The sequence below is a fragment of the Nothobranchius furzeri genome, chromosome 2 (genome assembly GCF_043380555.1).
Source record: "Nothobranchius furzeri strain GRZ-AD chromosome 2, NfurGRZ-RIMD1, whole genome shotgun sequence".
NCBI lineage: Eukaryota > Metazoa > Chordata > Actinopteri > Cyprinodontiformes > Nothobranchiidae > Nothobranchius > Nothobranchius furzeri.
Genome location: NC_091742.1, coordinates 85,591,720 through 85,605,691, shown reverse-complemented (window position 1 = coordinate 85,605,691; position 13,972 = coordinate 85,591,720). Strand labels below are relative to the sequence as shown.

General features: G+C 41.9%; 1 protein-coding gene across 6 annotated transcripts in view; it reads left to right on the top strand.

Moving 5' to 3' along the window:
- dysf (dysferlin, limb girdle muscular dystrophy 2B (autosomal recessive)) overlaps positions 1-13,972 on the top strand; it is a 112,316-nt gene that overhangs the window by 57,924 nt on the left and 40,420 nt on the right. For 5 of the 6 annotated variants that reach the window (XM_015946232.3, XM_015946229.3, XM_015946228.3 and 2 more), the window contains 2 exons: positions 7,918-8,104; positions 8,176-8,249. In XM_015946232.3, coding sequence (XP_015801718.3) covers positions 7,918-8,104; positions 8,176-8,249 — 261 coding nt within the window. Of the gene's footprint in view, positions 1-7,917; positions 8,105-8,175; positions 8,250-13,016; positions 13,077-13,972 lie in introns of all 6 variants that reach the window. The other variant, XM_070548091.1, reaches the window with a different exon arrangement.

Below are 13,972 nucleotides of genomic sequence, written 5' to 3'. Positions count from 1 at the left end.
ACATCACGGTCGTGCTTCCCCCCCTCAAGTTTCTCCTCCTCCAGCCTCGGGTGGCAGGAGAAGGAGAAACTGTGACAGAAGGGAGAAAGTGACAGGCAGCGGGACGACAGTTCGACACACTTCTCCTCCATGATGCAACAAATAATAAATCAGTTGGAGTGTCCTGCATTGCCTAGAATGAGTTCTGATGATAATCCACGGAGTTTGAACATTAAATCCCTCCACCACGTCCACGGAGGAGCTGTTAAAAACCAGGTAAAAGAGCAGAGCGGAGAAGAGCAGGGGGCTGTTACCACACATCTGCTTCATACAGCAGTGAATAAATGTGTCTGATCGCCATGCGTTCAGTAAAATAATAAGTTTTGATTATAATCTGTGCAGAGCATTAAAAGGATATTTTCTGATCTACCATGGGCGCTGCCGCGCTGCATTTGCGGCCGATGCACCTCTCATAAGCGGCCGATAGGAAGGGACAAGCAGCAGAATATGTGAGAATGTGCTGCCCAGTAACATGCTGGCGCTGCTGGTCCAGTCCGATGGAAAGGGGGTCACAATCACTGTTGAACTATGGGCTCTTTAGAATTTTGTGATGTTACATGAAACCAACCTTCGGCATATATAATTGAACTAAATCAACCCAAATACCAACACTCACGGCCTTTTTAGCTCATCCTACATGATGACTGCTATAGATATAAAACGTGTTCTACTTCTTACTGAACATACGCATTAAGTTTTAAAAAGTAACCTAGCCAGCCCCGTGCTAATGCTACTTACTGTAGTGTCGGCCCCTCTCCTGGCGCACCAGCAGCACCTGTTGGGGTGGTGACTAAGGCCGGCCCAGGACCAAATAGGTCTGCCAACTGTGAACACTTAGCAGCTCCCACATCTAGAGACTTCAAACTTTTATGCCGCAACTTTTCTGCGCCATCCAAACGTTTCTTCGGCTTCTCCATTTTCACATCAACAGTCCGAGGCACTCCAACCACTCCCGCCAACCAGCGATGAGGCCCCGCCCACCCTGGTTTGTGCTGCCTGTGATTGACAGCCCTGTCGCAGCGCCCTGAACCAGTCAGCCCATGACAATGAGAAACAGACCAATAATACATCTTGATGTGTGCAACACACTGCTAGCCTCGGTAACCTTTTGGCCGGCCCAATTTGTAAGAAATCTGAGGGCGAGAGAGGAAGATGAACGAAATGAGTGGATGAATGAACGAATGAAATAATTAATAAATGTCAGACCGTCCCGGCAGCCGTCGGCCCACCGGGACGGCTCCCGGTGCTCCAGAGAGTCAATCCACCTCTGGGTGCGTCACCGGAGGGCAAAACAGGTGATGCGCCCCACTCCACAGCAGCGAAATGCATCAGACACAAATAAAAGACAGAAAACATAAAAGGAAATGAGCCGACATGAACGATCGTGTGTTAAATTAGTTTTTGAGTGGTGACACCTAATTTGATAATGTTACTGTGGCCGTGCTCAGGACACAGATGTCTAAAGCGCGTCAACAATCAGAGCTTTGCATGCGTAAGCTGGTTAAGATTAGGATGGGGTGAGGGGAAGTTTAAATTGCAAGAGGGTAAAGGTCACAATTTGGTTAAATGTCCTTTTTACGGCGGGCGTATATATACCGACGCTCTGGCACAGCGCGTCGCCTCCCGACGCTTAGGGGCTCGTCACCTGCTGTCTTTTCCGAGGACTGCATCTTGTCGGTCATTATCACGTGACAGCAACTAGTCGATGCAAGTCATAAAATGTCACTACAGAGCAGTGAAGTCGACTAGTTCATACAACCCCTAATACCAAGTAGCGTTTCTATGGTTACATCTTAGTAAAAATTGTATTTAGTGAGAGATAAACTTAACTGTATTTATCCTAGTGAGTCTATAATTAAACGGGTAAAGTAGTAGTCGCACATTCAATGTCAAGGAAAGTCAAATGTTATTATCAGGAGAGGGGGAATGTTTAAATGTTTAGCAACAGTGTTCAAGTGAAGGCCCCCTCCATGAGGCCTCCACAGCTTAGCAGAACATCATTGTAGTTTCTTCTGGGGAGAAAAACACTTAGAGAAAAAATAAAGTTGACAACTGAAATATCAGGAAATAATGCAGTTAAAGAGCAGATTGTAGAAGAAAGTAGTAGAGTGTGGAAAGTGGTCGGTGTGTCCTCCAGCAGTCTAAGCTTATAGCAGCATAAGTACAGAGATAACTCTGGATAACCTAGCCTTTTAGATGGAGGCAGGGCAAGGGAGAGCCGTCTTTACCGACTGTACACTCCACCTCCCTCTACTCCCCCACTCGTCCAGATCTGGGCTAACATCAGCTTTTAACCATAGGCTCTATCAAATAAAAATGTTTTAAGCCTAGTCTTAAAAGTAGACGAGGTGTCTGCCTCACAGACTAAAGCTGGGAGCTGGTTCCAAAAGAGAGGAGCCTGATAGCTAAAAGAACTGCCTCCCATCCTGTTTTAAGATATTCTGGAAACCACGAGTAAACCTGCAGTCTGAGAGTGAAGTGCTCGGTTAGGAACATATGGAACAGCAGGTCACTGATGTATGTAAATCATCCCACTCAAACACTTTACATACCAGTTCAGTCAAAAATAGAACAACTTTCTGGGAACATACTGATGCCTTGTTAATTAAAACATTAACAAACAGAAACAGGTTTCTTCTTAAAAAGATTATTTTGCTGAGAAATTTGCCTGTTTGTTTCTTGGAACAGTTTAAATGTTGTTTCTATTGGGACATTTACTTGAGCTTTAGAGCTCTGAAGTAACACTAGTTTTTAAACTTTAAGTTGGAGCTTTAACATTTATCTCAGTGATTGTTGAGTTGGAAACGAACAGTTTCATGTCTGACACCACCCTGCAGTCCTCTGCTGGTTGAAAACCACACTTAACAGTTTTGCGGAGCATATAGGTGTCCTAGGGGGAGCTCTTTGCCTGCTTTATGGCTGTTAGCTGTAATGCTAGCGGACAACATTTTCAGTTCAGCTTATCGTCAATAATCACAAGAAGAAAAAAAGTTTGCCTTTCTGTTAGCATCATGGCGGAGACTGGAAGTGAAAGCAAGAGAGTAATGTCTTTGACGGTGAAACAAAGAGCTAAGACCAGAGTGAACATTGGCACAGTGAGGAAGCTAAAGGAGGCTACAAAAATCACAGACTGATAGTGACCTTACTTGATCGCTACTGGACTTGTAAGTAATAATTTTTTGGTCCAAAAGTGTGGATCTTTTTTTAGTTAATTTTCTTTTAGTATCAGTTGGTTCATGTTTGTGTTTTTGTTGTTAGCACTAGCTGCAGCAGGGTTGTTTACGGCAATTGTAATTCCACTTTCAACCTATAGGGTGGAGAAGCAGGAAACTTCTTAAGGTCATCGAGGTTTGTTAACTTGATTTACCAAAATCCCATTGTTTTCTTCTGAGTTGTTTCTCTGTTTTTAGCTAAATTTGTCCCTGATGTGTTGTAACCCAAATTCACAGCTCACTTGTTTGAATGTTTCGGAAAACCCATTAGCCAAATCTAAATCCTGTCAGGAAATATCTGATTACTGAGCTTTTTACAGTTTAACAGACAACTAAACAGATGAGTTTGGGAAAACTTAAGATTTTCTCGAGCACCAAGAACATCAAGTTCAAAACTATTATTTCTGATGGCACAGAGCAGAGTTTTACTGCCACAAAAAGCCTAAGTTGTTACACATCTACACCTAACTCATTTATTTTAATCAAGTTCACCTCCGTATCTAAATCCATGAGCTTAAACAGTCATTATACTCCATCCTGTGAGGATATATTTCCATTCCCTGCCATCTCATTCTCTCCCAGCGTTCCTTATAAAAGCCTGAAATGAGGAATGAACAAAGTGGACACATGTTTCCCAGCGCTAGCAGCTCCAGAGTTCTGGAGAGTTTAAAGTTAACAATATTAAGACCTAAGGTTATTTTATTATGACAGATTTAACTGGAGTTTGAAGGTTTTCTCATATTTCCATCCTCAGATGCAGTTTATCCTGTTTAACAAGATTAAAGATTTGTGTTGACCACATTGAGGGTCTGAGATGGTCTTAATTGGACAGTGGACATGGTATTTCTTAGAATTCAGCTCCAGAACCAGGTCCAAATGCCCACCAGTAACCATTTAAACATCTTAAGCTGACTGAATAAGTGTTTTCTTATGCCACGGTGCCAAGAAAAATGTCACATGTTCATTTTCCTTAAACACAAACTCTTTGAAGCGTCTGACCACCTTGTTTGAGCTCTCTCCGTTTAATGGTCTGCCTTTAGGTTCAGTTAAGCCTCTTTAAACCCGCAGAGGTCGGAACAATTACTGAATCCTGTTTCGGAGAAATGTTTTTTAAATGTGGCCGACTCTCTGAGTCTGCAGACACACCTGGGCTCTGAAACGGCCGGTCGGATACTTAGTTTTGACGGCCTAGAGAAAAGACAAAGTCACAGAGAATATCAACTCCAAACGAAAGGTTTTCAACAAGCAATGGTCTGCATGTCAAAGCGCCACTCAGACAGGATGTTTTAAAATCCCAGTGACAGTTTCAGGGAAAGGAAGAACATCCCTGAGGAAGGATTTAATCAGTTAGGAGTTATAAACTAAACACTCACTTTATTTAAGCTAAATAAATTAAAGTAACACTAGACAGTTTTGTGCTTCTCCGCTCTACTGGTTGAAAGTGGAATTACAACAGTTGTAAACAACACTACTGTAGCTAGCAATAACAACGAGCTAACACTTACAAAAGCCAACTAATACAAAAAAACATTAAGTTAAAAGACCCACACAGTTTGGCAAAAAATATTATTACTTACAAGTCCAGTAGCAACAAAGCCAGGTCACCATCAGTCTGTGATTTTGTAGCCTCCTTTAGCTTCCTCAAACTAGAGTAGACTGATTTTGGCTCTTTGCTTCCCCTCTAAAGACATTACTCTCTTATTTTTACTTCCGGGCTGCACCATGATGCCAACAGAAAACACTTCTTTTTTTACTTTCTTCTTGTGCTTTTTTTTTGATGATCAGCAAACTGAAAATGCTAACGGATAGCACTACAGCTAACAGTCATAAAGCAGGTAAAGTGCTCCCCCTATAGAACACCTACCCATTCCAAAAAGTACCTAGTGTGGTTTTTGGCCAGCAGAGGGCTGCGGAGTGGTGTCAGATAAGAAACTGGTCGAGTTTCTAACTCAACTATCAGTGAAATCAATGTTAAAGCTCTAGCTTAAAGTTTAAAAATCTATCTAGTGTTACTTTAAAATGTGTATAACATACATATATTTTAGGTTTAATTTCTTCGTATAGAGCAACCTTCATTATTTAATACAACTGTATCTAATTTTCTAAAATCTCTACCTCTTTAACAGGATTAGTACATTCCTCTGAACCTACACTAATTCCTGTACGTGGCCCTGTAGTGGATGATATAGGTACTGTAGGTTGAATGTATTTGATGTAGATTGTTGTCTGGGTTTTGCCATTTTATTGCATAATAAACTATAATAACATCATGCACTATAAAACCTTATTCTGTTCATCTTAGACTTTATTATTCAGGGAAACCTAGTTTCTGTCATGGTCTGCCTCTGCGTCTTTCCCCATGTGTCTCCTTATGTTCTCCATCCCGCTCTAGATTCCCCTTTTGTGTCTCATAGCGCCCTCATGTGTCCTTTGTCTGCATCTCATTTATGTGTCTTCTGTTTGTAGCCCTTCAGGTCATCCCCAGCCCCTCCAGTTGTAGCTCCAGCCTTTTTGTCCCCAGCTCCCTCCTGGTTTTCTTCATGTTCTCTTGGTCTCCCCACCATATTTCTATAGGTCTATTATTTCAGTTTTGTGTTTGTGTGTATGTCCTTCTCAGCTAGGTGTGTGTGTGTGTGTGTGTGTGTGTGTGTGTGTGTGTGTGTGTGTGTGTGTGTGTGTGTGTGTGTGTGTGTGTGCGTGTGTGTGTGTGTGTGTGTGTGTGTGTGTGTGTGTGTGTGTGTGTGTGTGTGTGTGTGTGTGTGTGTGTGTGTGTGTTTGTGTGTCCTTCCCCAGTCAGGTCCGGTGTCCTTTCCTGCTCCTCCTCCCTGATTAGTTATTGCCTTCACCTGGTTCTCTCCCCACACACCTGCAGCTCATCTGCCTCCCATTATGCCCCAGTCTATAAAGCCCTGTCTGTTTCTCATTGTCTTGTCGGTCCATTGTATTTGTCAGTGTTGTTTTGGTGCTCTGTGTGAGCTTCCTGTCCCGTCCCCAGTTTGTGCTCTAAGTGAGCTTTGTTCTCATTTTCTGGATTTTTGGATTTTGACTCCCTGCCTTTTGGAATTATTTTTGTTTCATCCTACAATAAAAAGATTTTACTTTATTTCAACTCCTGCTTCGTGTCATCCTGGGTTACTGCATTTTGGGTCCAAACCATCCTCGCAACGTGACAGTGTCAATTTTAACATCTTTTTACCTGTTTATCTAATGCATTTGTTAAAATAGAGCAATTAATTGTTAGAATGTTTTTATTTCACGCTTGTGAAGAGCTATCAAAATACACACATAACATGTATTATAATATAATATAATATAATATAATATAATATAGCCCTGCGATGGACTGGCTCTCTGTCCAGGGTGTACCCCGCCTGATTGCCCATTGATCATTGGAGACAGGTACCATCCCCCCCGACCCTGCGTGGACAAGCGGGTTCAGAAAATGGATGGATGATAATATAATATAATATAATATAATGGGGCAGCAGTAGCTCAGGTGGTAGAGCGGATTGCCTCATGATCGGAGGGTCATGGTTTCGATTCCAGCTCCCGCCAGGGGTATCCTGCTGTTTTGTCCTTGGGCAAGACACTTCACCCAACTTGCCTGTGTTAGTGGTGGTCAGAGGGGCTGACGGCACCAAATGGCAGCCTCGCCTCTGTCAGACCTCCCCAGGGCGGCTGTGGCCACAAGTAGCTTACCATCACTAGCAGTGTGTGAATGTGAGAGTGTGTGAAAGCATCTTTGGGTGTCTAGAAAAGCGCTATATAAGTTCAATGCATTATTATTGTTATTATTATTACTATTATTATTATAATATAATATAATATAATATAATATAATATAATATAATATAATATAATATAATATAATAATATTCATTATGTGATTTTTCGGGTCCCAAGTCTTTATGGGTTTATTTTGTGGGTCAGAACCAGACTCTTATGAGAATAAATTATTGCTGTAGATTTCCAAAACTTGATGCTTAAAATCTGATGTAAATTCTGATAAATGTGTTAATTTACATAGGCACATAAAATATCAGCTACCAAATTCGAGTCACAGGTAAATTAAAATTTTAGGCTATTATATCTGATTCTGATGCTGAAATGTTGTAAATCTGTCTGGAAAGTTCATTTATAACATCACCGTGTTCTTTCTGTGGAAATAACCTAAGTTTGCAGAAGAAGCCTGGTATCATTTTCTTGTAGAAACTTCACACTTCCTGCAAAAATCATTCAGAAAATTCTGATGACACTCCTCTTTCCTCCAGAGGACTCAAATGTAAACATTACTCAGATTGTTGTGAGGGAACCTCATCAGGGGGACCAAAGAGCCTCACGTGGCTCCAGAGCCACAGGTTGGAGACCCCTGACTCAGAGTGACGATTAAAATCACTGGACCAACGGGCGTGTCCTCAAATGTGTAATCATGTCTGGATTGGACCCTCACCAAGGCGTAGCCAATCAGCTTTACACAATCAGCAACCAGAGCCAATCAGCATCAGGCGGGCAGGTGGCGTAACCAATTAGAGTCAGGAGACGAGGAGCGCAGCTGCAGATGGAGGTCGTTTTACTTCTCTAATTTCAACATGGCCCACCACAGAAGGGTGGAAGTGAACAATAATGGTATTGTTGGTCATCAACACACCATTCTTCTCCTCCACAGAGGCTCCCCCGCGAGGAGCTCTACATGCCGCCGATTGTCATCAAAGTCATTGACAACCGCCAGTTTGGGAGGAAGCCGGTGGTTGGTCAGTGCACCATCCGTTCGCTGGAGGAGTACCGCAGCACTCGCGAGGAGGAGGAGCATGCTCAGGAGGAAGAGGAGGTGGAGGAGGAGAATGGATGGAGACGTAAGCGACAGGAACTCCAAAGGGATGGTTAGAGGTGAAAACATCTCATGTTGGTGTCTTTGTGTGTTCAGGTGAGACGCCCCAGGGAACTTCTGGAGAGGTCTTCATTGACATCGATGACGAGGAGCCGCTTGTCCAAGATCAGGTAAAACCACCCTGACGATGTCCTGACCTCCACTTTTACCAATACAATAAAAAAACCTGGCTGTATGCACGGAGGGCACAGGGATACCTCCCACAGACAATCCAAATGTAAACCTAGCACCTGATGAGCTCCAGACCGTGTTTACTGGATGTTTCAGAAAAAAATACTCAAACATCCACTTCTTTATATTTATATTGCTTCATGTCGTTTATCCCTTTGATGCATAATGGTCACTACAGTGGACAAGTACTCAAATTTTTATTATTATTATTTTTTTTGCTATTAAACACAGCTGTTGAAGGCTTTTATTGCATTTGAGCCCCTCCATTTGGACTTCAGTAAGTAAAGCCAACATATTTCATGTTCAGGACGCTGTCCACTGAGGTGGACATGTAATAAATTATTAGTAAATTATTAACTGTTACAACAAATATTTGTTGAAATTTGTTTCATTCACACCTAAAGATGAATAAAAACAACTGTTAAAAAATCATGGTTGAAGATTTCATAATTCATGCATCAAAGGGATCTTCTTTTTTTTAAAACTTTGAACTGTGTTCCTCTGGATAGAAATCAGGAAATGCAGTCTGGCAGGTCGTGGAAAAAGCTCTGTGTTAATGTTCCGAGGATAAAGGATTTGATGCTAATGAGCTTCAGCACAGAAAACCACTGAACTGGTCCCTTGAGTGTCTGATGAAGAAACGTTTAGAGACGGGGAATCGGTGGAGGGCATTCGAGTTTTGGGGAAAAAATTCCAAACTCGTGATTTCTGTTGACCTCATTTTTGTAAGGAAAATAACTCAGGACTTCTGTTCTGGATCCTCAAACTCTTTTTTCCTCAACGTTTACAGCTTTTGTTCTTTTGTTTGTATCACATCATCCTCTCTTTCCTGTCCTTTCTTTAGTTTTTCCAGTATAATCGCACCTCCCTCTTCTTAAACTCCTTTAGCCAATGTAAGCCAATTTCTGACTGTTGGTGACAAAGTGGAGGCAAAATTCAGAGAAATTATGCAAACATTTGACAAAAATATTTTGTTTTCTACTGATAATTTTCATGATTTTATCGTTTTTTTGTATTTTACTGATCAATGCAACCACACCATTATGCCATGTAAAATATGTATACACCGTAGCATCATTTACACATTAAACAGGCTAAAGTGAGTTATGTACATTAACAACATTCACCGTTACAGAAATACTTCACAAAATCACACTATTCATATTTAATCATTGATATTGTGTGTAAAAATGGAACAAATTGTGCCTTGCTATTTATTGTAACACAAGACAGCGCATATTAGCATTAGCTGCTACAGCTAATTGTCAAGCTAACAGTAGACATGAATCGATACATGCCCCATTGGGCGCTGAGAATTGTCACAGCATCACCACCATATTAGATGGGTTCCTAACTCTTCAAACCCAACTGGAGTCAACACAGAGTGAAACAACTGGGGTACTGTTGAAAGCAGATCACATGGAACTTTTCTGGGACATTTTTAGCCTACATGTTGGATTTTATATTTTAATTTATTTTATTTACCCCCCCCCCCCCCCCCCCCCAAAAAAAAACAATCAATGATGAACAAGAGTCTGCTTCTAGACCTGCAGAAAAGGGTCACATAACAATACAACAGGAGCAAGCAAGCTATCACTGCATCATCTTGGTGAAGAAATATAAAATCAACACTGTTTTACTGAACAATCACACGATAATAAATCATAGTGCATTTAGTGGCAACGACAGCCTTAAGACAAGTGTTGAACCTGCCCAAGCCCATACTTTTGAGAGCACCATGTGAGCACCTGTGTGTGTACACGCGCTTGTATATGTAAAGTTTCTCTATAGGAGCATCCAATAGAGAGTGTGAGGGGCCACAGATCTGCCCCTCAAAGATGCGTAGGAGATGAAAGGAGCTCTAAGTCCCAGAGATCCAGGAGCTGCCCCAGAGCACAGAGACCCCAAGGAGACCGCGACCAGAAAAGCCCCTGCCCCCCTTGAGAGGCGCAGAGGATCGCCTCGGGGGGCCACAACCAGCAGCCGGCAGAGTCCGGGAGATATCAGTGGCAAGCCCACAGGCCCGCCCGCAGCCTCCCACCCCCCAGCCGGCCGAGCCCAGGACCCAGCAACCCGGGACCCAGGGGCGACCACCCCCGCCGTGGAACCAGCAGAGCCCAGGGACCCAGATCCCACCAGGCAGCCACCAGGATTCATCAGGCAGATGCCAAAAATCTTAGTTGCTTTACATTTAAACTAGAAATTAGCCCCCGAAGTACCTGCCGGCTCGTGATCCACCATCCTTTTGAAAATACCTCGCTGTATTCTGGAAAATGTTTGACCAAGAGAAGGCAACAAGGCACCTTGCATGTATCCTTGCTCAGCTAACTAAACGGCTAACAAACAGAGGATAGATCTCGGTAGCATATGAACATTGGAATCGACTGGAACACGCCTAGGCGGTTCCTGATGACGTATCCCCTAGGCAACCGGGGTGGGACCAAGGCATCAAGGCGAGGTTCTTTAACATTAAGAAACACCCAGGGTTAATTCTCAGTCTCTCTGACAGAACATCGGTTGCTAGGATCTCTCTGTTTTGGCAAGTCCTTTGTTATCTAATATGATGTTGCCCACTTCTAGTTTCAATGTGGGATGATTTGGTAAGAAGTTTTAAATTTGGTCAAATCACATGGGGTACATTATGTAATATTAATAATTAGACATTTTTACACTTTGTCTTGCCAAATTCCTTGTTGTTATAATATGTATGCAAACTTTTTCTACATTCCATTGTTAGTTCATTGAAAGTTTTTAATCTCCTTTACATTATCTCTTTCTCCATGTTTCCCTGTTTAATTTGTGAATTTACAGCATATCATGCGTCTTTTCCAATATCAATATCACTCTTTTCTTTCAGAATAAAACAAACCTCCATCTTTGTTGAAACAGTAATTAGGATCACAGGAAACGCTCATTCTGCCATTGCCTCACACACCCAAACATCCCAAACACACGCACACACTGCACATTCTTTCATGCAAATGCTAAAAAATCACTGGTACTGTTGTGTTAAAGTGGGAGCAGCAGGTTCCACAGTTAGCCAACATGGGAGGTCCAAAAATGCACAGAATGAGCTAAAATATATAAATCACTTTCTGTGTGAGCGGACCGGGTGTTGAAATCAGTGTTTACTCCCCGACATCCACTCCCCCGTCTAGTTAAAGGGCTTCGACTTCAACACGACAATAAAAGCAACGCATCAAGACTAGAAATTAGTGGTAGCTGAATGTTCTGCATGCTCGCTGTTTCTAGCAAGAGATTTAGGAGTTATTTATAAAAAAAACAAAGTTCAAAAGTTGATCAACAACCTCAACAATGGGCAGCATTGTTTCATGTCCTCCTGCAGATTACTAGTGTTGAAAACACGTTTTTAGACATTTCTTGTGAACCCCAGGATGGGGTTTGTCAAAATTTTCAGGGCATAGTCCCTGGATGTTTTGTCTGCCAGCAATACACTTTTGTAGTCAACCCAGGTCAAGATGGCCACCACAGCTACCCAGTAAAATAGCTACAAGTCAGTAAGCATTACAAACATCAGGCTACAATTTGGTGTGTTAGTAGCTGAGATTCACTTAATGGCAAATTTGGAGTCTTGCACATTAATATTCTTGATACATAGCTTGCTTCTGAATGGCTAACAACTCCACCACTGACTCTGTTTGCTCTCCACAATTAACACATGCCTGGAGGAGTTCTACTGTGTGGTGGAGTTGCTAATGCTAATGGTTAGCTTCTACTAGTCAAGGTGTGCTCACTCATGGATGCTAAATTAATAACAGCTTTCACAAGTCATAGTAGGTGAGTCCGTGAATACAAATTTACACAGTGATATAGATCAACATGACATTTTCCTACCTGGTCATTTCCCCTATTTTCTTTCGCCGACTACTGTGGGCAATAGGGGTTGAAGACTACCCTCACCTTTCAGATATTCCCAATTTAGTCCTCAAACTGCTGTTTTTCCATTATCTTATAATCTGGCAAAAGACAAAAGAAGCAGACTTCCAGACACATTAATTTTTTCAGACTGGTACAAAGAGGGTTTGTTTCCAAGCTTCATGATGTCTAAGTTTATCTCAGATGTTTACAGCCCATCAGGACTGTCTGTGGGCATGGGGTTGTCTGTGTTTTATGACTTTTTAATTTGAAAAACAACTTAGATGTTGCTGAGTCATCGGCCCTGGTGGACATAAACAGCAGCTTGATCTGTTAACAGCTGCTCTGTTCGACCCTCTGATGTCGTTTCATCTCAGAGTCTAAAAACCAAGAAGGTCATCAACGTTCTCTTTGGATCCAAACAGGAAAGCTACATTTGTCTATGAAAGCTTCTGAATGTCCTCTAGAGCTGAAATGTGAGTCAAATATTTTAGTGTTGTTTAAATAATTTCTCTATCTTCCTTTTTTTCATCCTTAAATTCCCATGGGACATTCAGAGGTTTTCCCAAAGTAGAAGCCAAAAACACATCCATCAGTTTGTTGCTGTCCTCAACTCAAAGAACGTAAAAACCTTCTAGAGTCGAGTTTGTGATGATCATCGACCACGTTGGGCTTGTATAACAAGTGCATGGTATAAAATCTAACAACGTATCACATCCTTAGACATAAAAGTCGTTCCGAAGATGTGTTAACAGTGTGTGACTAACCAGCTGACCTGGAAGTGTGTGTGTGTTATGTTTATGTCTGTGCTTTTGCATGATTTCTTGTAGTTTGCAGATGGAGCCAGTTCAGCTATCATTAACCTCTCGGCCTCTAGTTCCAGTCTTCATGTAGGTAAAACATAATCATATTTAACTCATTTCACATTTTTTGCTCCTTTTTTTTCTCTCCATCCATTTATTTTTGACACATCTTTTATGTGCTTATTTAATCATTAATCTAATAAACTTTTAATGGAGCACAAATTTCAGCTTGGTGGATTATAAAGACAACATTAAATCTGAATCCTGCTTCTCATGAAAGTGAAGGTTAACAATTTAATTCAATTCTGTTTATTACATTGAGCCAAATTACGATAGGGTCGTTTCCAAGACACTTCACAAAGTAACACAAACCTGCTCACACTCACAATAATCCAAATACGCTCTTTGAATTTCAAATATAATGTTTCCTAAAAATGGCAGAGGATGGAAAAAAATGTAAGAATCTGGTCTAAACAATTAAGCGAATTACACTCGCGGACCTTTGGACTTTGTGGTGGACAGCAAAACCCGATATCCTCGGTCAGCTTACCTAGTTATGATTTCGTTACTAAGCAAGCCAGAGTTGCCTTCACTTTGGAGTCGCTCTACCGCGTTTTTCTTGCTAAAAACGCCTGAAAAACGTTGGTTTAGCATGTAGCTAATGCTCCGCTGATCTCTGACCATGGAGCATGAGCTGATGTAAAAGACCTGTTGTTGCCTGATACTTGTTGTGTCAGCGACTTTACATCAATCCCCGTCCACCTCCTGGACATCTTCTGGTTGAGGTGTTTCAAGTAGTCCTGCTAGCAGGAGGCCCTTAGGTCAACGCAGGACACGTTGGAGGGATAAAATCTCCACATGGTCAGGGAACACCTTAGGGATTCACAAGTGGAGCTGGTGGAGGTTGCTGGAGCTGCCCCAGGACTCTCAAGGGCAGAAATCCCATTTCAATTTTGGGGGGACAATAAACAGTAAAACTTCAG